The following is a 23,299-nucleotide window of genomic DNA, read 5'->3' on the forward strand; positions in this document are numbered from 1 at the left end:
TATAGCAAGCTTTAATATCTTTTTTATATATTATATAATACAAAGTAGAACCATGTCTGTCTGTCCGTCTGAAGCTTCAGAACTCGGTGGTAATTGCTGAACTAATTGTGCTCTACTCATGAGATAAAAATAACTTATCGAGCAAGATAGTCATGTTGAGAAGTATTTTCTATTCAGAGGCATAATCTATTTTGTGTTAACAGCCGAATATATCATTAAATTGATTACAATAAGTTTTATTACATAAAGTAGTGAGCTTTCATTTTTATGTAACTTCTTATTTAAAATAAAACAATATAATTATTCTTCAAAATTTATTTTTGTAAATTTTGTCATTATTTATATGGTACATATAACTAAATCTACCTTATTTTACAAATTTGATTTGGTCACATTGAAAAATTATACAGGGTATTTAAAAAGTATTCTTTTATAGGATTTTTAAATAAATTAATTACAAGAAAAACAATTAATTATAAAGAGTTGTGGGACTGCATTTTTTAACAAAACTTATGAGTAATTATTAGCAATTATGAGATTAAAATTTGTACAATATACAAAAACTATACTATTACTAAAGGTAATTTTTTGGTAATAAGAAAAAAAATATGCGAAAATATATATATTAAAGGTTATTATTGCACATTAAATGACTAGAAAATGGGTAAAAAATCACAAATTGAAATTATAATACAATTTTATGGTTTAAATAATATTTTTGGTCAAATTTATACAAAATTTTGGTCACAATGTTAAAGTTTTTAAAAACTACATTTTCACCTTTAAACAAATATCCGCGCAGCTATTTTAAAATTAGGGTTTGTTCATGTGTGTAAGTTAATTGTCACAGTATTTAGAAAATCTGCACTGTTGGACCCTTCGCCTCAGAATTAAACAAGTAATGAGAGCCGGTGCCTAGAAGGGCGGATAGCGGCGAAGCGAAAGAATTCGCATTTGCGGCGGAATGGTAGGCGCTGTGTGGCGAGGGAATACCGCCGTTGTTTCCGCCGTTAATAATCGCCGCCGACTGGTGGTGATTATATGGCGACTGATGGCCGAGCTGTGGGGCGGTTGGCGAGTTCTTGTGCAGGTTGTGGTGCTGGTTTGAGAGGGCGGTTGATGGGGAAGGCGGGGAGTGGGCGGAGATGTTGCCGCCGCCGAGCTGACCTGCATTCAGTGTGGACAGCGGAGACCACTTGTTACGATCCTCTTTGATCAAACCTAAAAAAATATTGATTGATTCGTAAATAAAAGTAACTCAATAACATTTTATGACATAAAAATAGTTTTTTTATTAACAATCAATTCTGCAAACAATTCTAACTTATGAAGAAATTAAAAGTTATTATCTGCTAAAAATTTATATATTCGACTTAGATAAGCTATTGAATAAACTCATCATTTTCAGTGATTTATTGACAATATCTGTAATAAGTTATATTCAGGGAGGGTGAGGGGGGACATTGTGCTGTTTATTACACAAAAGTTCTCAAAAGTTTTATAATACGTTTCCTTAAACGTTGGCTTAACAACTTTGGGGACTTATATTGAATTTTTATTGGTTGGTTTATTAAGTTGAGTATCCAAACGTTTCAACCACTAATTGCAACTTTTAGAAGGGATAATTTTGTGTATCATCATTGTGGATGTACATCAATTTATCGGCCATTGTCCTCCCTTTAGATTTATTCTAATTCATACATAATTGTAAATTTTTGGTTGTTTCGTATGTTTAATTCAATATAAAACTCACCATTATCATGAGGACTCCTTGGGCACGAAGAGATTGTATCCTCCCCTCCCATACTGGGGGAGGGTGACCGACCATCCTTGTCCGCGGCTGACCTCTCGCTGGAGCTGGACCGGCCGCCGCCCGCCTCAGATTTAATGTTGGCTGGGGACACACGCGAGTTGTTGTTGTTGTTATTGCTGCTGTCCTAAATTATAAGCAATTTTCAGTTTTCATACTCAACAGTTCAAAAGAAGTTTTATGCTTTTTTTGTGTGGCAAATAGTTTTTCCTTTTTTTCCAGAACCGGAACCCCCCAATTCATAAACATCATACGTTCCATAAGGTAATTTTGGGCAATTTTATGACATTCTCATAATAAAATATAATACGGGCTATTGGATTGCAACAAAATATCTTTGAAATAGCTGGTTCTATTTAGTTATCCTGTGTCTCATTTGGTTTTCAAAGCTTATTACTCCCTCCCCCTACTCCTCTCCTCTTTTTAAATATTTGGTTACGTTCTTTACTAGATCTTCTATACAGAAAAACAGACAGACAAACATCCATTGTTAATTATCTAAACAAAATTATTCTAACCTGTGATGAAACTTTTTGTTGGTTCAACCTTTCTGTCTTGCGAAATTTAGCCCTTCTGTTCTGAAACCAAACCTGAAAAAATTACATCCTATAATATAAAGTAGTAATCGTTTTTTGTTTGTCCCGAAGGATCTCGCTAACCGCTGAACCGATATTGTTCTCCTTTACAGTGGAGCTTCTTATAGGTCCTGGGAAGGTTTTAAACTATTTTTAGGGAGGGTGTCTTCACTCCCTCCCCCCCAAAAAAATATTCTTTTACTCTTTTTAAACTCAAATATAAAATGAGATGAGGTCCACTTTTCGCTTTTCCCCCTCCAACCTTAAGTGCCCCTAGAGCTCTAGGGGCGTAGCCGCTAGTATTACATAAAGTACTGTAGAATATTAAAGTTCGAGGTAAAATAGTAAGATACGCATAGGTCGTAGGAATATTCACTAAAACTTTTAGCTGTCTATCTTCAATAGCAGTCAAGAAAATCACATTTCTCTCTTTACGGACTGACGGACTGACGGACAGACGGACAGACAAAGAGAATTATAGAGTAGCCCTGAAATAAGTTTAATTTATTAATGGATATAGAATATTCGTGGATATTATGACAGAGAAAAAAATGTAATTAATTTAGGTTGCTAATATGGATATCATTTATTGGTTAGTTGGATCAACAGTAGGAGGGGATTGGATGGGGTAAAGGGGGTGGATGATGGGATCTTTATTTTAGCCATCTACGAGTATCACTTTATTAGAGTACATGAAAATCTAGTGTAAGATCCAAGTAATAATAAATTCTTTATTTTATTACATGATGTTCTATAAAACAACAATATATTTTTTTACTCTTAAAACAGTTCGAGGCAAAATAGTTTTTCTTCTTATGCACTTAAAGAAAAAACTCTCATTTGTTACTTTAAGTTTAATCTTAGCTTTAATACTGTTCAAATTTGTTCTAAATCCATAATAATTAAGACGACAAAATTTTCAAAAACAATTTATTTACATTATTTTGTTAAGCAAACTTTGGATCTATTGCAGTTCACGGTAAAATATTGCTAGTAGGCAATATTTCAAAAAATCTATGAATTTTAAAGGCTGCTAGTGGCCAAACGGCTGAACGTACAGATCATGCCCGAACACTGTTTTAAGCGGCATAAGAAGGCCTATTAATAATCTGGAATAGCCATAAATCAATAATGCACAATTATCTCCCAGTGTAGTGCAGAGAAATGTGCGAAAAATACCTATTTTACGCGATTTTTCTTCAGTGAAGCTATCCCTGTGCATAATTGGATCTTGGCTAATCCAGATTATTTGTAGACCTTCGTATGCCGCTTAAAATGGTGTGCGGATATGATCTGTACGATCAGCCGTTTGGCAGCTAGCAGTCTTTAAAATTCATAGATTTTTGGAAATATTGCTTATCAGCAATATTTTACCGTGAACTGCAGTAGATCCCAAACTTTTATAGAACAAGGATGACAACATCCATAAAAGCGAAGCACTGAAACAGTAGGACAAACGGACATTAACACTTATATAGTGTCAGAACTGAATAATCAGAATATAAATGTATAAGAGTCGAAACAAAATTGAAAGTAAATTTGTTGAAAAACTGCTTTATACAGGATAATGTTTATGGACATACTTACATATTTAGGACTTGATTATAGAGTTGATTGGCTTATAACATTATACTTTGTTGTCCCAGGAATTAATATACCAAAAATCAGAACAATCGGATGATTAGATCACATACAAATTTGTTGTTAAAAAAGTAAAAAAATCAACATGTTTAAAATGGACGTACGGAAATTTTAGTAATGATTATAGAGTTGCTACGCTTTCTAAATCGTACCTAACTACTAAAGGAATCACCATGCAAAATTTGAAATCAATAGGACAATTCTAACATGCCTAAATTAACGAAAAAAGCTATCCGTTACGGACGGACGTACGGACGGACCGACCCTAATTATAGAAAAGCTTCGCTTTTAAAAATATTTATATGAAAGTAACAGGATGTTTATATGTATGTGGAGGGTATAATGGAGGGTCGACCCCCTCCCCACCCCTTAAGTAGTAGAAGGGGCGCAGCCGATATGTTATTTTAATATACCCCCTGTAATATTTCTTCAAATACGATTTTCTTTGTCAAAATTTAACAAATAAACATTATTAAAGATAATTTTATAACCTTTTTGTTTTATTTTATACATAACTCATTGTAAAATATTACCTTTAAATAAAATCTATGAAATATATGGGAGGTGAATACGCGTACATATTATTGGTTGAACATTTCATTCCAAACTACTCATAATAACCATCAAATGACCATACGTACTCCCAAAAATCTCCGATAATTTGCCGCCAGGCGTTTGCCGCCAATATTCCCCCTCCCCCCCATTACACCAACCCAACTACTCCGATGGTTTTGGCGGCAATTTTTTGGCGGCAAAGGTAATCAGCAAATGTAAACATTCCCCTGCCCACTTAGGGGAATAGTGTTGCAGTATTTTAGCAAATTTGTAAAATAGCGAAAAGTGTACATATAGTTTTTATCATTTTATATATAAAACTTTATATTTTTTGTATTTGTTTAATATTATAAGCTTGTCCTAGCTGCCCTAATTATTGCCATTATTACATTTGTTGTTTCTTGGGAACACTTTTAGATTGGGGGAACAATACTTAAATTGTAGGAAATAATTTCTAATTGTAATCCTATTGGGAAGGTTAACATTGGAACTTACAGAATATATAATTTGGCATTAGGCGATTTCTCTTGAGGGGGCTTATAAATATAAAATAATATAGAAATTACATTTTTTGATGAATTGCATATTTGTTTATAATATACCATTCATACTGTTTTAAGCTTTTTTAATGTTAATAAAAAATTTGCTGATCTACTTAAACAATAGATCTATGTATAATCAAATGATTATAAACAATTTTACCACTTTGTAGTTTATAATTATATGTTTGGACTGCTAGTTTTGACCAACCAATCTAGATTTTTATTGAAGTCCCCACATGTTTAAGGATACAAATATTGGAACATGTTTAAAACTTTAAAAATTAAAATAATTTTCAGCCAAATTTTCCCTCCTTTCCTAATAATATGTATTTGTTTTTATTATATTTTTATTAAACCCCCACCAAGAAATGTCTACAAATATAAGACAAGGGAAAATAGAAGCAATCTTGTTAAGATATGTGTATGTATAAATAGCAGGGAGGAAGAAGACACTGGAATAGTACCCATAATTTTATTAACACACTCTCTAATTTGTTGGCTCAGAATGTTTAAGCTATAAGTGTGCAAAGTTTTAGCAAATTAAATTTAATCTACAGGAGGTATAATTTTGTTTATCATTATTATGGATGAATATAAATTTATCATTCTTTGTCTTATCCCTGCTGATCCCTGACAAATAGAGTAGTTTCTATGTATAATTTATTTAATATTCTGCCTTTATGGGGGGGGGGGGTGATAATAGGGGGAGTAATAGAATACTCTCCTATTATACAAAGTAGTAGTATTTTTCTGTCCCTTAAGATCTCTTTAACCACTGAATCGATAAGGTTCTCCATTAAAATTTAGAAAAGTTTTGTTTAGTAGTAAGTAGTAAAGTTTTTTTGTCTGAAGCTTAAGACTGAACTCTTGATTTTTTCTATCTAATAAAGTTTCACATAGATACAAGGATGGTTTGAAGCTGTTTTATTCTTAGATTTTAATTCTTGGGATTGTTTAAGGCTATTTTTCTGCCTTTCCCTATATCTTCCGAATACAAATCCCCTAGAGCGATATAAATAATAATAAAAAAAATTAATTGGCCGCGGTTACATAAATGATAAAGTCTCCAACCTTGATGGCATTAGATAAGTTGTTCTAAAAACTATATTTTAGCAGGAATCTAAAATGAGAAGACAATGGCCGATAAATTGATGTACAACCCCAATAATTATACACAAAATTACCCTTTTCTAGATCAAAATAAGTGGTTGAAACTTTTGTACACTCAACTTATTAAACCAACTAATCAAAATTTAATAAAAAGTCACGAAATTTGTTAAGCCAACGAATAAGAAAACGATATTATAAAACTTTGGGGACTAGTGTAATAAACAGCCCAATGTCCCCTTCCTACTTGATATTTAAGACTTATTTCATAAATTTATATTAGGCGTAAAAAAATATCTAAAAGGGTAAATAATGTTAAAGTGTTTATTAACATATTTATGTTATAATCATTCCAAGTGTTTATCTAAAAACATTTTGTAAAACAAAGTTGTTATTTTCACTGGGTGGGTGCTCTTTAAGTGGTACATGCTTGGTGGCTGCAATAAAAACATGGGGTTAAATGTTGTCAAAATAGAGATTTTTTAGAGAGAGTGGACATTATGATGTTTATAACACTAGTCCCCAAAGTTCTTATTTGATGGCTAAACTACTTTGGGGACTTTTACTTAATTTTGATTGATTGGTTCATTAAATTAAGTGTCAAAACGTTTCAACCACTAATTTTGATCAACAAATGGGGTAGTTTTTTGTATTATCATTGGGGATGTACATTGATTTATAGGCCATTGTCTTATTACTTAGATCCCTGTTTGCCTATTGTTATACCTTAATTAACGTACGTTTAAATACTTATTTTCATTTAAGATGCATAAAGTTAAAATTGTATTTATCGAGAACGTTGCAATTGATTTACAACCTTTTTCCTCCAAATAATATAATGTTACTTTGCTGAAGACAATTTTTGGGTTTACCAATTTATAAGCCATTTTTGTTGAAATACTGAAAAAAACCTTAGATAAAATTTGAAAATTCTAACCCTTTTTAGTCTAATATTGAAAAAGGAAAAACATGTAAAAATAATATTACTACAACATTCAAGAAATGGCTCTTGAATATAAAGTGTAGGAAAAAGAAAAAAAATATTATTTACAAAAAAATCTTTGAAAAATGTTATAAAAATCTCTATTATTATAAGTGGCAGAATCCAAACTTTTCAACCTTTCAACAAAAGATGTAATTTTGTTAATCATAATGGGGGGCGTACATCAAAATATCGCCCATTGTATTATCCCTCGTAAAATGACATCTACTTTGCAAAAGAGTGATATATCACCCCTAGAAAGACAATATCCCGCCCCCCATTGTAATCAGATTGCTGGCAGGGATCAAAAGGATAAGACAATGGTAGATAAATTGATGTTCATCCCCAGTGATGATACACAAAATTATTCCTTTTGTAGAATATAATTAGTAATTTAAAGGTTTGGGCATAGAACTTAATGAATCAACTAATCCAAAAAATTGTAAAGCAAACAAATAAGAAAACGTTGTGATAAAACTTTGAGGACTAGTGTAATAAACAGGCCAGTGTCCCCTCCCTCCCTCCCTCCCTAGATTGTTGGACATATTGTGTTCTGTTTATTATCAATCAAGTAAAGATTACAAATCATAAAAATCAATGTTCAATGTGTCTAAAGATATCAAGGGTGGGGGGGGTGTTTGTTCACATCCGCAAAAATACAATCTATTAAATCAGCACTAACTTTCTTTTCCCATTTAATTTACTCTTAGCAATAAAAATGAAAAACTATTCAATTGCTGTAATGTGATATTCAAAATCTGAGAAAATTTTCATGCTTCATATTGATCATGAGTAGGTTTTTAATTATATGGGCTAGGAAAGTTGCTATATTTATTTATTTACATTTCTTATTTATCAGAGAAACACCTATCATTTTACTATAAAAAGGGGATAAAACAAGGATGACAACATCCATAAAAGCGAAGCACTAAGCACTGAAACGGTAGGACAAACGGACATTTACACTTGTATAGTGTCTAAAATGAATAATCAGAATGTAAAAGTATAAGAATCGAAACAAAATTGTAGTAAATTTGTTGAAAAACTGCTTGATACAGGATAATGTTTATGGACATACTTACATTTTTAGGACTTGACTATAGAGTTGCTTTGCTTGTAATATTGTTTTTTGTTGTTCCAGGAATCAATATACCAAAAATCAGATCAAACGGATAATTAGATCACTTAAAAATTTGTTGTTAAAAAAGTAGAAAAATCAACATGTTTCAAATGGACATACGGACATTCTGGTAATGTTTATAGAGTTGCTACGCTTTCTAAATCGTACCTAACTACTACAGGAAACATCATGCAAAGTTTGAAATTGATAGGACAATTCTAACATATCTAAATTAACGAATAAAAGCTATCTATCTCGGACGGACTGACGTACGTACGGACGGACCGACCTTAAAGGGTGTTTAAAAAAAAACCAATCGCTTCACTCTTTTCAATATAAACCCTACAGTTTTGGTCAAAAACTAACAAAAAATGACCAAAATCATGTCCAAGCAATGACAATGAGATAGCACAATTGAATTTTGATTTCTACTCACCTCTCCTGAGCACTACAGCTTTAGTCCTCGCCCTTGTGAAACATTTTTCTCTACGTGGAGAGTGCATATTTCATTACAAATTAAGACAGTTTTGTCTTTTTTTAAAGAGAATAAACTGTCTAAAGTACTTGAATCTTGTAGATAGACCCCATAATGTTTAGAGTTTTTGATGGGGCTTATAAAGACCTTTCTATAGACGCCTTAATCAGATTTCAGATCCAATCCTAGCCAATTTGGCATCCAAAAGACAGACCCATCAAACATTGAGACATGACTGCTCTGTCTTTAAAAAAAAGAACAAACCGTCTTAAGTACTTAAAATCTTGGAGATAGACCCCATAATGATTAGAATTTTTGATGGGGCGTGTCAATATCTTTCTATAGACACCTTACTCAGGTTTCTAACACAATCTTAGCCATTTTGACATCAAAAGGAAAGATCTGTCACACATCAAGAACTGGAGAGACCCGTCATGTCTAAATGTTTGATGGGTCTGGCTTTTTAATGCCAAATTGGCTAGGATTGAGTTAGAAACCTGGTTAAGATGTCTATAGAAAGGTCTTTACATGCTCCATCAAAAATTCCAAACATTATGGGGTCTATCTACAAGATTTTAAGTACTTACGACGATTTGTTGATTTTTTATCTCCATGTAAGGAAAAATTCTACACAAGGGCTAGGACTCGAGCTGTATTGCTTAGGAGAGGTGAGTAGAAATCAAAGTTCAATAGTGCTTTCTCATTGTCATTGCTTGGGCATGATTTGTGTCATTTTTTGTTAGTTTTTGACTAAAACTGTAGGGTTTATGTTGAAAAGAGTGAAGCGATTGGTTTTTTTAAAAACACCCTTTAATTATAGAAAAGCTTCGCTTTTAGAAATATTAATAGGGATATATTAAATACAATAGAATAAAAAATAAGGATCATAGAAGAAAACGCAGAAAAGGGTTTCGTTTTCTTTCCATGGTCCAAAAATAATATTGTAAGTAGTTCCATTAGTTAAGATTGTTATTTTAGTTGCAATAAGCATTAATTCATTATCAGTATTATAAACTTTCATTACAATAGGACTAATTTAACAGATTTTTAAAACAAATAAGAAAGCTTTGAAAACGCTTTGTCATATTTTTTATTAAGCAAAATTTAAGAATAAAATGAAAACTTGGAAGAAAAACTATGATGATATAAATATTTCTAACATCTGTTACAAAATGTTATCAATCAATTTATATAAAAATAGCTATGTATATCATTCTATCATTTTATAAAGTCAACTATGTTTATTGAAAACTGTAAAACTTTGAAAAATAGCTGATATTATTGAATCAGATATAACAAGCTAACAATAAATAAGTTTTTATTACTTGGATCTTACACCAGATTATCATGTACTCTAATACAGTGAAACTTGTAGCTGGATGAAATAACCACCCCGGACTTCCATCCAACTCCGACAATTTTTACCTTTATAGTATCTTTGTTATATTTATGCTATTAATTAGAAGGATCTAAAGAGAGATAAGATACATTGATGTACATTCCTGATGATAATACACAAAATTACCCCTTCTGTAAACTACAATTAGTGGTTGAAACATTTGGATACTCAATTAAATGAACCAGCCATTTAAAATTCAATAAAATTCTCCAAGGTTGTTTAGCCAACGAATAGGAAAACGTTATTATAAACCTTTGGGGACACGTAACCTTTCTCCCACTTAGACTTATAGCAATTACTTAAGAGTTTATGTGCTAAATTTAAACTGTTTGCTTCAATTATGAAACACCCCTGTAGTAAATATATATGGGTAGTTAATCATTTAAACATCTTTTGCAGCAACCATCTGGTTGGGTGTTCACATAAAAATAATATCTTGTAGTCACTTATATAAACACGGATAGCAGACATGTTTTCTAACAAACATGGAAGGGAGGGACATTGGGGTGTTTATTACACTAGTCCCCAAAGTTTTTACAATTATGTTTTCCTATTTGTTTGCTTAACAACTTTAGGTACTTTTTCAGAATTTTTATTGGCTGATTGAGTGTCGAAACGTTTCAACTACTTATTGTAATCTACAGAAGTGGTAATTTTGTGTATCATTAAGGATGTACATAATTTTTCGGACATTGTCTTATCCCTTTATATCCCTGTATAATAAATATTTTTTTGTATACCATCAAAGTGATTTCAGATTAAACTTCTATGTTAATGATGAGATTATTAAAAGTCAATAAATGATAGCCTGATATCTAGTTGCCGAAAGTGTACGCAGTTTCCTGGGTGTTTCCTCATCCTAGCTCAATATTTACTACTAGCTACAAATCTTCAAACTTCCCTTTAAAAAATCAAAATTTGAATGTATAAACGATTTATACATTATACATTTGAATTTTTTAAATTTTGATTTTTTTTTTGAAGTTTGAAGCTTTTTTGGCTAGTAGTAAATATTGAGCTAGGATGAGGAAACACCCAGGAAACTGCGTACACTTTCGGCAACTAGATATCAGGCTATCCAATAAATGATACGGAAAGAAAAGAGGGAAAGTGATATTAGTAAAGGAAAATAGGGGAAAACGTCATTTTTTAATAGCCTTTTTTATCGTATTATATACAGCTTAATGCGGATTTTAAAAAGATTAAAACAAGTTTTGTTAGCCCTTAAGGACAGAAAGAACAAAACTGGTATAAAATTTATATTTGTTATTTTAATATACGCGGAAAACGTTGTAATACGAGGATATACATAATTTTTTAACACTGGTTATTATGCACCATCAAATATGTTGCACAAGTTATCTGAAAAAGATTTTAAGATTTGGGGGGAAGATTAATCTATTGTGCTGTCCCTGTTGTCCAAGACAAGTAAACATCTTTCCAATTACTGTCTGTTGGTTGATCAAGTCAATCAAAGAGGTGTGCATCCACTCCCGCAAATATGTCAATGTAGCAAAACACTAGCAGATACGCCACTAGAGGCCGATAGGGGCACAATAGGGAATCGATACTCTACTTTAATTTTGGTTTTATAATGAAGAGTTAACAAGGAAGAGAAACGGTAATTTTTTAGGGGGTACCTTCCCCTGAAATAGTCACAAAGTTCCCTGGAACTATAAAAAGCTTTATTGTGAAGGAGAACCATATATGTTTGAGCGGTTACGAGATCTTTCAATACACAAACAGACAGACACACAGACAAACAGTATTATGCTTATGCTCTCCATCTTGTGTTTTTTTGCAAATATAAAAAACAATTGTAATAATATACGGAATTGATTGCACGTCAATCAGAGAAAGATAGAAATTGAAATGTTTTTACGTTACATCCAATTTTTAGTATAGCAAACATGATATATCAGTCAGAGAACTTAAGGAATAAGACCATTAATGATATTATGTTGTACCACCCCAATTATGATGATCAAAATTACACCATCTGTAAAATTATTAGTTAAAAGTTAATTCATTGCTAATAAAAGTTCCCAATGCCAACCAATGAGATTATTTCTACAACTTTGGGGACCAGCTTAATTTTTTACATAATATTGGTTAAAATGTGTAAACATAAAAGACATATCTGAAACTCTCTGCTCGACTACACTTAGATTGATTAGTTTTCTAAATACAAATATATATTTTTAGGATAAAAATAGGAATAACATAGGAAGAAAAGTATTTTTGATGCTTTTGTGCGCATTTTATCCGGCCGAGCCTTCCATGTTAAGGAGACACGCACACCTAACCAACTTTAGAAAAAAAAATACATTTTATATATATGGTGTTATTTCATGGTATAAAAGCTTTTCTAAAAAAGAATAGTTATTTATAGTATTATAGACAGATTTCCGCGAATATTAAAATTAAAAAACAGCAAAACTAAATATCAAAACTGGTTTTAATCTTATAATTTTAAATATCCGCGGAAAATACGATGCGATAAATAAGTATTAAGAATTTAAGATATTCTAAATTCATAATAGATTAATATCATAAAGTGTAATGTTGATCAATTTATAAATTTAAAAATCTTGTAGTTAGAAGTCCATTCATTTATTTTTAGGACAATGAACGGTCAATTATTGAATCACCCAATTAATGATCAATGAAGAACCAATTCCATAAAAAAATATTGAATTGAATTATTGGTACAAAAGTTTGGACACTGCTATTTTATAAAACACATTCTTCATGCACGACCTCCTAAAGTTTTTAAGCTAACGAATGGCAGAATGACTTATAAGAACTTCATTTCCATTGCCCCCATTTCTTTGCTTAATTAGGTCAAAAAAAGTTTGAATCTGTTAATACCCAAATGCCCCCCCTACAAGAATGTTATTTGTTATTTATTTAGTACTTCACAACAACCCCTTCACTTGATTTGACATTGATATACCACTCCCCCCCACCCCCATTCTCCAAATGTGCCATAAAGTCAAAAAGGGTATTTCCATAAAAATGGCAAATTTTGTATTAAGGAATCCTAATAAAAAAAAATAATCTATCATTATGTAAAAGTAACAGTATGTCTATGTTCATCGAAGGATCTCGCTAACCGCTGAACAGATAAGGTTCTCCTAACAGTGTAGGTTTTCATATGTCCTGGGATGGTTTATAGCTATTTGGGGGGAGGGTACAACTTCCCTCCCAAGAAAAATCTATACTAGAAAACAAAGACTACCCCCTCAGTATTCTTTATCTTGTGTGAGTTGAAAAAAAAAATGAAATAATGAAGGAGATAATGCCCATTTAATTAATTTACAATTTTAAAAAATTGCTGAAGGGAAGGGACACCCACTTGACCAAATGGCCAGATGGTTATACACTCCTTATCTATTTATCCCCCCTTTAATTATTTAGGCGCCCCCATGGGGGCAATCCCCATACTACACACTAACAACAAAACAAGGGAACTAACTGGAGGTTTATCACTTCCAAAAAATCTTTAGATTATTACTACTGCACAAAATAATCTTTTCCCCCTTTTCTCCTCTAAACACGTCCTTTAATAATATGAGTAAAACACTAGAGGGGAAAGTGGTTAATTAACTGTATGTCCCCATCCAATTTGCTAGCTGACGAAAAAGGTCGTTGAAAATGGGGGAAAGGAAGTTATCATACATCTATTCTATAGATCTATTCTTTAGTATATCTTTTATTGTGTCTTTTTGCATTAATAAAACACTCTGCTGTTATGACAATTTGCGGAAATGATATTGAACCTAGCAAAATTGGGGAATTTTTTAATTGAAAGTTTATTATTTTTGGGCTTTACTAATGAGAGATATCTGTTGACTTTATACCATAGCTAGCTAGAGCTACCATACGGAGGAGGGGGGATATAGTATTCATCTTATTATTATTATCATCTAAGTGTTATGCAACAACAATGATCTAAACATATGACAGTATAAAGTTATCCTTAAAAAATTAGCTTTTAAGGAGTCCTAAATGAAAATCAGGCTAAAAATAAAGAGAAAGAAGTTCTCAATTATGAGTAATGTTTTGCTCATACTATAATGTCATGCTTTAAGTTTTATTTATATGAAAATTGATATTAGTAATTAAAAAGAATATAATTTTAGACTGTTAGAAATATTCATGGCTTAGCAACCGCCTGTAAGCCTTTGGAAACTCAACCTTTTACAATATTAAAAATTAGCTGAATGTATAAACCTGACCCAAATATGGCAATCCCTCTCTTCAAAAATAAATTTCAAAGCATCCAAAACGGGTATAAATTTAAGGATTTAAGCTGCCGAGCCCAGAAGACTGTCTTTATCTATAATATAATCACCTGAACTCTGGCCTCTGTAAGATCAATCTTCATGGCAATTTCCTCTCGGGTATAGATATCAGGATAATGCGTCTCCTGGAAAAAAATTGTCATTTGAAATATATTTGGTAAATGTTTTGATATGCAAATGGAAAAAGATTCAAAACAATAAGTTTATTCAAATAATATTTGAAATTTGTGCAAGGGAAGGGGAAGAGTAGAAAAGGGAAGTGGAGGGAAAAAGAAATGAAAGGAAAGGGAAGAAAATGGGAAGAAAAGAGGAAGAAAAGGGGAAGAGAATGGAAAGTAAAGGGGTAGAGAATGGGAAGTAAAGGGGAAGAGAAGTGAGGAGATGGAAAGGATAAGAGAAGGATAAGGAAAGGGTTAGGAAATGGTTAGGAAAGGGTAAGGAAAGGGTGAGGAAATGGTAAGTAAAGGGTAAGGAACGGGTAATGAAAGGGCAAGGAAGGGGTAAGGAAAGGGTAAGGAAAGGGTAAGGAAAGGGTAAGAAAAGCTTAAGAAAAGGGTAAGGAAAGGGTGAGAAAAGGGTAAGGAAAGGGTTAGGAAAGGGTAAGGAAAACCGAAGGAAAGGAAAAGAAAAAGAAAGGGTAAGGAATCGGGAAGCGTGATGGGAAAGTAAAGGAAAGAGTATTGCCAGGACTTTTTATAAATTATTGGACCTCTTACATTAGTTTTTCTGACAAACAGACACATACCCTCGTTGCGTAGCTTCCCTACTAACAAAAATCTTACCTGAAAGGCACGCTCCAATTCCTTTAGTTGAGCGGACGTGAATGTTGTGCGAATTCTGCGCTGTTTCCTTTTCTCTGTCAGCACGCCGTCATGGCCGGGATACATCTTGTAGGGCAGGCCTACAAAGAGAGTGATTTATAGAATTGCTTCGCTACTTATAAATGAATAATAGTAAATCCTTAAGTAACAGGATCTTTGAATGTCTCTACAAAAGGATCTTGCTAACCACTGGTCCTGGATTGGTTTTAAATATTTTTGGGTAGGTAGCATCCCCCACCCCAAAAAAAACAAGCGTATTCGGCAGTACTAAATAATTCAAGAAATTAAAAAGCTTATAACTTTTGGATTAAGAGAAACGATAAAGTGTTATACAGTAATAACAGGATTAATTTTTATTACAATAATAGATATCTTTTGTGAAATCTAAAGGTTTTTCTAAATAAATTGTACAAAATTCTAACAAAATAAATAAAATATAAAATAAAGAATAAGAAATAGTTTAGTAAAGACAGATATTGTGTTTTATATTAGCCTCATACAGATTTTATCCCAGGGAAACAAAATCTGGGAAAAACTTTGTCCAATAATAAGCTTCATCATTATGTCTTACAACATTTATAATTGCGGCATTTTTGTAGTAACGCGCGCAACTATTCTATAATTATTTGGTTGTCTGTACTTTTGTCACCAAAAATAATCTTAAAGTTAATTTGACCCCCCATTATGGTAAACAAAATAAACCCTTATATACATTCTAGTAAAGATTGAGATATCATAAAAAAATACTTTTTATTTCATATTATATTTTTATGTTTTTTTTTCAAAATCTTTTTTTAATATCTTTAAGATTTAGATACATAAAATATGCAAAGACTCTAAAACTTTAAATAAAACTTTTTAATGTTAAGATTTTAAAACTTGAATTGTATTACCATTATGGCTTTTGAAACCGACTAATATCCGCTGGATTAAAACCGGTCCTCAACCATACTGAAAACTCATGTAAAGCATCGTATTAAAGATAATTTTCCACGGATTAAAATTAAAATCATACAATTAATGCCAGTTTTGTTACTTTGGCCCTTCGGGCCCAACAAAACTAACTTTAATCTTATAATTTTTTATTTCAATATCCGCGTAAAGCTGTCTATAATACGAAGCTATAAATAACTATTATAACTATTCTTTGTTTTGTTTTATTGCCAGATTCTTTTGCTTTCTCCCCATTTAATCTTGAGATAAATTAAATAAGCAATACAATTAATTTCTTCCCCTAGAATATAAAAGACAGTTTTTAAATTATTTTTTTCATGGAGAGGTGGATTGACGAAAATATTTAATGGTTATACAATTGGCCTGCAATGAAAGTAATAGAATAGAGGGGACATGAGCTATATGTAACTCCCCCCCCCCCCCCTACTATCAGGACAGGGGCCTGATTTTGTATTGGGTCTTTTAAATCATCAAATAGCGTTAAAAATATAAACACAGCCGAGTACCTACAAAAGAACAAAAGTAATTTGCTGCAGACGCTAAGGGTCTCTGCCACTTGGGGCAGGTAGCTTTCTAGAAGGGATATCTATTCGTATACATTTATTTTCCTAGCCCCCCACCCCGTCCTCCCGAAAAATAGATTAAAACATGTCTACAACCAAAAACAGTGAATATACCAGAGATAAAAAACTTAAAAATTGTACATCGACAAAACCACAAAAATGTTTGACAAAAAAAAAGAAAAAAATGTTTAAACCTTGTGATATTACCATGATATATGTGCTAGCATTTATGATTGTAGAATTATAAAATAATTATGACCTATTGCCCAACGCTCCATTACATAAATTAAAACAAGGATGATAATATTCAAAGGTATATACAATAGAAAATATATAAAATGGGAAAAATGTATGTTTTTGTCACAAAAAAAAGATTTTTATCATGTATTCAACACTCCTTATTGAAAAAATTAGATAACCGCTGAACCGATATGGTTCTCCTTTACAGTGTACCATCTCATAGGCCCAGGGCAGGTTTATAACTATTTTGGGGAAGGGCAGAAAATCGCCCAAAGAAAAAAAGCAACCCCTGGTAAAATCTTATTTTAAAACTTATAAATTGAAAGTAAGGCTCCGAATACCTCCCCCCTCCCCATCCCTCAAGTACCCCTAAAGGCCTCTAGGGGCCTTTCCGCTAGTATTAGATGTTCGAGTAAGATTTAGTAGGCGTCTATTATCCTGTTTTTTGTCTGATTATGAAAAACTGATGAAAGAAGAAAAAAAATTGAGTTTTAGGTAGTTTGACCTTAGAAGAGCGTTTAATGGTTTTTATTTTTTTTGTACAGTTATAAACAGTAACAGTTAAGACATAAACGATAAATGGATATACATCTTAAATCATGATAAACAAAATAACCCCTTCCGTAGAATTTTTGACACTTCTAGTTTGAACCAACCTATCAAGATTCAATAAAATACCAGAAGTTTTTAGAATTATTGTAAATTATTTCATTAAGATTATTCTTTGGAATGCATAATATGAAAGGGTTAATGGCATTTTGGCCTATAACATGAATAAATACATGCCAATGTAATTGTACTGATAGATAGATAGATTATATTATTAGACAATGGTGTTTTCCATTAAAATGTATGCTTGAGCACAGAATCCTCCCCCCCCCCCTCACCTTTTTTAAAGACAATTGAAAATAAGTGGAGGTTGGGGGGGGGGGAAGTGTTTTGTCTGTTTATTTATTAATTTCGGTCAGGTTAGGTTATATTATTGTACGTACTGGCTAGCCCCGCAGGGTTAAGGCACATCAGTTTTATATAATTTATTTTAAAGATGGAGGGGGGGGGGGGGGTTGAGGCTTGGCCGGCAATTTAAGGGAAAGCTTACAATGATATGGCTATAGATAGATAGAATTAATTATCCTAATGTGACGTTGGAAGGACATATTGAATATTTACTCTACTTGAGATTTATTCATCAAATAACAAGGACAGAAATACATTTATGTAGCGAAGCAAGTACTTACATAAAAGTAAAAGGATATCCGTCTGTTTGTACCGAAGGATCTCACTAACCACTGAACCGATATGGTTCTCTTTTACAACGTAGGTTTTTTTTGAGAGGGGTACCCTAAACAAAAACGAATTCAGATTTGGGGGAGGGGAGGAGGGTGTGTGGGATAAAAAATGCGCCATAGAAGCATAGAAAAAGTAATAACTACCTTATGTAAAAGTTATTTTTTTAAAAAACTCAAATTCTAGTAGCGTAGCTACTCTATAACTCTATATGTCCGTCCGTAACCATCGCAAAATATCTATAAATTCTCGATTGTCAAACACTGTTTAAAATCAAAATTTAAATATCATTTTAGTAATTTAATGGCATATCTTTTTTCTTTCTTCGTATTTTTGTTCGTAAAAGTCTTAAATACAAAAAAATTTAATCAATAATACTGTAAAATTTCTACATATTCCCAGAACTAATTTGAACATGAGTCCATCTTTAGCTACGGATTTATTCTGCTTATTTTACACCTTGTCAAGACGATTAGCGTCGGGGAGATTCTCCATGCGATATCTCTGTTGTAAGATTAACAATTGTTGGGAAATTTATATGATTCCATGGGAACTTGTGATAATAGTAAGATTATAGTTTTGTTTATGTAATAGTAACCTAAGAAACTGTGTAACTTTATACATTGTTACCGGCTAGAGGCCTCTAGGGGTACTTAAGGAGGAGGAGGGAAAGTCGACCTCTCGAACATATTCATTTTCTTTTTTTTTAAAGTTGTTGTTTTTTTGGGGGGTGGGTTCAATTCTAGTGGCGATTTATCCTGGAAGGGTGGTGGTACCCACACCCAAATTATTTATTAACCTTTCCAGAAATTACACTGTAAATGTGAACCATTTTGGTTCAGTGGTTAGCGAGATCATTCATACTTTAAATTTATCAACATATATAAACAAAGAAAAGTTAATGTTGAAATGCAAAAAAGAAAAAAATGATGTTTCTTAGCTCATTTACTTTAGTGTCTAAAAATTTAGGGATTAAGTAATATTGAAAAGGTTTTATTTGAAGGTTTTAATCAAGCTAAAAATTTCATATCTATAGTTACTGACTACTCATTAAATATAAATAAAAGAATATTGTTGTTCTAATTCTTTTTGGAGGAGGGGGTAAGTCGACCACCACTCATTTTTAATTTAAGTCTTAAACAGAAAATTTAAAAGAGAATTGGGCTGGGTGGGAATTTTCTGAGGGCATTTTTCTTGGAAGGGTAATGGTAATTAGTAATAAATCTTCAAAGGACCTATGAGAAGCTACATTGTAAAGGAGAAATATATCGGATAAGCGAGATCCTTTGCTACAGACAAAAAAAAGCTTACTACTTTATATAATAGGATTTTTTTCATGTCTTAAATTCCTGATTTTCTAAAGCTCAAAATTGAAATATATGTATTCCCTACTCGAATAAGAAATAAAATGAAATTATATATTCAAATGTTTGAACAATTAGATTATGTTCTGAAAGAAATGACAGTGCTTCATATCATAATCGTAAAACTCAACTTGACATTTATACAAAAACTTTTGGATCATGTCCATAACGTGTCAACCTCTTTTTAAAGGCTTCAAAGTGCAGGTTTTAGCCCTTTTTGCTAACCTAATCAAAACCAAAATTTGCAATATATGATTATAGTGAAAACACACATTCCCACATAGGGATAAGACAATGGCCGATAAATTGATTTAAATCTCCTATGATAAAACACAAAAATTACCCCTTCTGCAGATTACAATCAGTGGTTGAAATGTTTTAACCCTTAATAAAAACTTAATGAATCAAAATGCAATAAGTCCTCAAAGTTGTTAAACCCATGGATATGAAAACGTTATTATAAACTTTTGGGACCAGTGTAATAAACAGCCCAATGTCTCCTCCCTTCCTCATGCATTATATACAGCTATTTCAGAAAAATGAGGGTTTAATACAAAACTTATTTCAATATTAAAACAAAAATGAAATATTTTATTCCTAAAAAGTTCTCAATCTTTTTAAGTAAAAGATTTTTAGATTTGAAAGTAACAAGTTTTGAAATGGAATAAATTTAAATAACAAGCATGACAACATCCATAAAAGCAAAGATGAATTAATTAGACATTCAACAATACTAGAAGAAAAAATTTGTGCAAGGCATTCTAAAGTTACTTAATTATTGAATAGTTATCTATCGCATTTTATAGACAGCTTTCCACGGACAGTACAATAAAAAAGTTTAATTTAATTTTTTTATATTATTATTAATGAAAAATTGTCTATGATTTGTTGCAATATTTTCCATACGTCTCAGAACTGGTTCCAATCCACTAGATATTAATCGGTTTCAAAGCAATACTGGTAAAATTATGACTTACCATTAAGATTAAGTGATGATCCAAACATGGAGCTCCTTGGATCCTGGTGACGGCCCATCACACTGTACTGCCCTCCACCTCCTGGCATACCTGGAAATAGATAGATTGTATCCTCCGCTTCCTGGATATACACAAATATATGTACAACGCGTACCGCATCCGCTCGTCGTCGGAGAGATGACAGGTTCGAATCTCGGCTTAACACCGCGTCATAACTAAGACGTTAAACATGGTTGTCCTATAATCAGGTGCGCGGCATAAATAGATCGAGTAGGTAGAAAGCCTTGGCTCAAAACAGGCGGAACTCTAAAGTTAGGACTTCCCAGACAAACTTCGTGCAATCAATTAAAGGTTGGTTGTCTATAGGGGGAATGGACGCTTTGCACCGCAATTATAAGACGCAGAGTGTGTTTCAAGGTAAAGATATGATAAATGTTAAAAGGCAAAATAGCTACAAACCTGCAGGATTGTAGACGCTTCTCATCTGTGCGGCAGCAGCCGCGCTGCTTCTGTAGTACTGGCCCGCAGCTGCCGCTGACATCATTTGTCCGCAGCTGGTTAAGTCACTAATAATTGAAAATATTAATAATGGTGTAACTATAACTATCAATTAATCCGTCAATCTTTAAATCCTTCCATCATTAAATTTTTTTATCATTTGTCCATTTAGATATCCAACCATTTAGACATACATCTATTTTTTCATCTATTTATCTATATCTTTATTAAAGTAGCTATCCATCTATCCATCCACTCTTATATTTTAACATAGTAACATAGAAATCTGTTCATTCATTAAACTTTACCTGTAAAAATTGCTGGATTCTGTGACGGGCATTCCAGGGATATTACATCCAGTATCAAAGGTCGGCTGTTGGAGGTAGGAGTAATCCATTTTTTAGCGGGTTATTAGTTTCTTTGTGTCTATAATATTGTATCAAGAATTAAAGTAATATAAAAATTACAAACATATTTAAAAAATAAATGAAAATATTGAATTTTTTGCATGAAATGTCAACAAATCACTGAGTATGAAACATTTTGATTCAAATAATTTTCACTTATATTTTGACAATTAAAATAAAATTTTTAAGAAATATTTAATCATATCTAAATTGTAAATCCTTACCTTAATTAAATTTGGAACAGCAAATATTTTGCAATCACTCAATCAATCAATTATCCAGAAACCGCGGCAAGCAAAGGCTAATCATCAAAACCGGTTGTTGATTAGAAAAAAAGGCGCCAAAAGCGCAAAGTAAACTTGATTATTAGTTTAGGAACTGCATCAAAAGATGGGTGGCTGGCTGGCTGGCTGGATGGATTGCAGGGGGCAAAAATATCAGGCCCTGTTGAGTTTATTAAGTAGGATATAGATGTAGTAGTTAACACACCCTTTGCAATAGGCACTTATTAAATTTGGACACACAAACACCCACACACTTGCCCTTACCCACAACAGATCAGGGCATCAAAATTGAATTATCTATAAAGTATAGATAGATGAGTTTTGAGGTTGGGTGCCTGTTTGTGCCCTCCAATACAATATAAGGACCTGAGAGGGGGGATGGATTGTATTATAACCAAGGAGAGACAATTTGTTCTCTCTCTCGTAATCCAAAGTCTATTGAATTATCCGGCTCTGATAATTGTGTTAACTCCTGCTTGCACCAACGAGTCCAAATCAAATGAACTCTGGAGATAATTCGATCAAGAGGGCTAACCCAACTTTTGCCTGCCCCGCGCCGGCCCAATAGCATTCCTTTCCCCCGCATAAATCCGCTAAATTCCCCTCAGGTCCCATCTTCCTCCCCCCCAACCTCCTTCATACTTCTCCCAAAGGACCTCAACCAACGTTAGCACCAATCTTGCGCCAAATTTTTTTTTTCGCGGGGAATTTTCCCAAAATGGCGTATCTTCCCCAGACTTAACCTTTCCCTCAAAATGCGCTAGGCAACCATTAAATCCCCTTTCCCCTTTGTTGCCTGCCCTGTAACGCAGCAACCTCCTGCTGAGAGAGAGGGAGAGGGAGAGAGAAGGAGAGGTCTGGCGCCCAAGGGCTTTACTCATCTTTAGCATAGAATAATTAGATTAAGACATTTAATTGTAGCAAAACATGTATTATTAAAATTATTATATCTTAACAAGGATAATCTTATTAATATTTGGTTAGCAACAAGCTAAAATATATAATGATATAAAAAATTATTAGTTATTTATCGCATCGTATTATAGACAGCTTTCCGCGGATATTAAATTGAAAAATAATATGACTTAAACCTGTTGTTTTGCCTCCAGAGGCCAAAGTAACAAAACTGGCATCAATTCAACGATTTTTATTTCTATATTCATGAAAAATTGTCTGTAATACAATATCATACATGATTTTTCAGTATGCTGAGAACCAGTTCTAAACCAGTGGATATTAAGCTGTTTCGAAGCCCTAGCAGAAACATTCTTATTACATTAAAGGTAAAATTATCAATTTATGCTTATCATGAATGATTCTATTAACACATTATTCCATGTTGATATAGGAAAATATGATATCAGTTACTTAGCAGCTATTCTTTAATCATA

At 32.5% G+C, this 23,299-nt stretch overlaps 1 protein-coding gene across 1 annotated transcript; it reads right to left on the reverse strand.

Moving 5' to 3' along the window:
• Positions 1–303: 303 nt before the first annotated feature.
• Positions 304–22,580, reverse strand: LOC145333755 (uncharacterized). The gene is made up of 9 exons (XM_080178981.1): positions 21,849–22,580; positions 21,526–21,643; positions 21,179–21,285; positions 20,720–20,809; positions 15,296–15,414; positions 14,564–14,638; positions 2,329–2,400; positions 1,754–1,937; positions 304–1,221 (listed from the first exon to the last, which is right to left on the reverse strand). Exons 2-9 carry the CDS (start codon positions 21,612–21,614, stop codon positions 854–856), a joined length of 1,104 nt encoding a protein of 367 aa, XP_080035107.1. The 5' UTR covers positions 21,615–21,643; positions 21,849–22,580; the 3' UTR covers positions 304–853.
• Between the last annotated feature and the right edge of the window lie 719 nt (positions 22,581–23,299).

The sequence above is a fragment of the Acartia tonsa genome, chromosome 12, assembly GCF_053477335.1.
Source record: "Acartia tonsa isolate MP-2025a chromosome 12, ASM5347733v1, whole genome shotgun sequence".
Classification (NCBI taxonomy): domain Eukaryota; kingdom Metazoa; phylum Arthropoda; class Copepoda; order Calanoida; family Acartiidae; genus Acartia; species Acartia tonsa.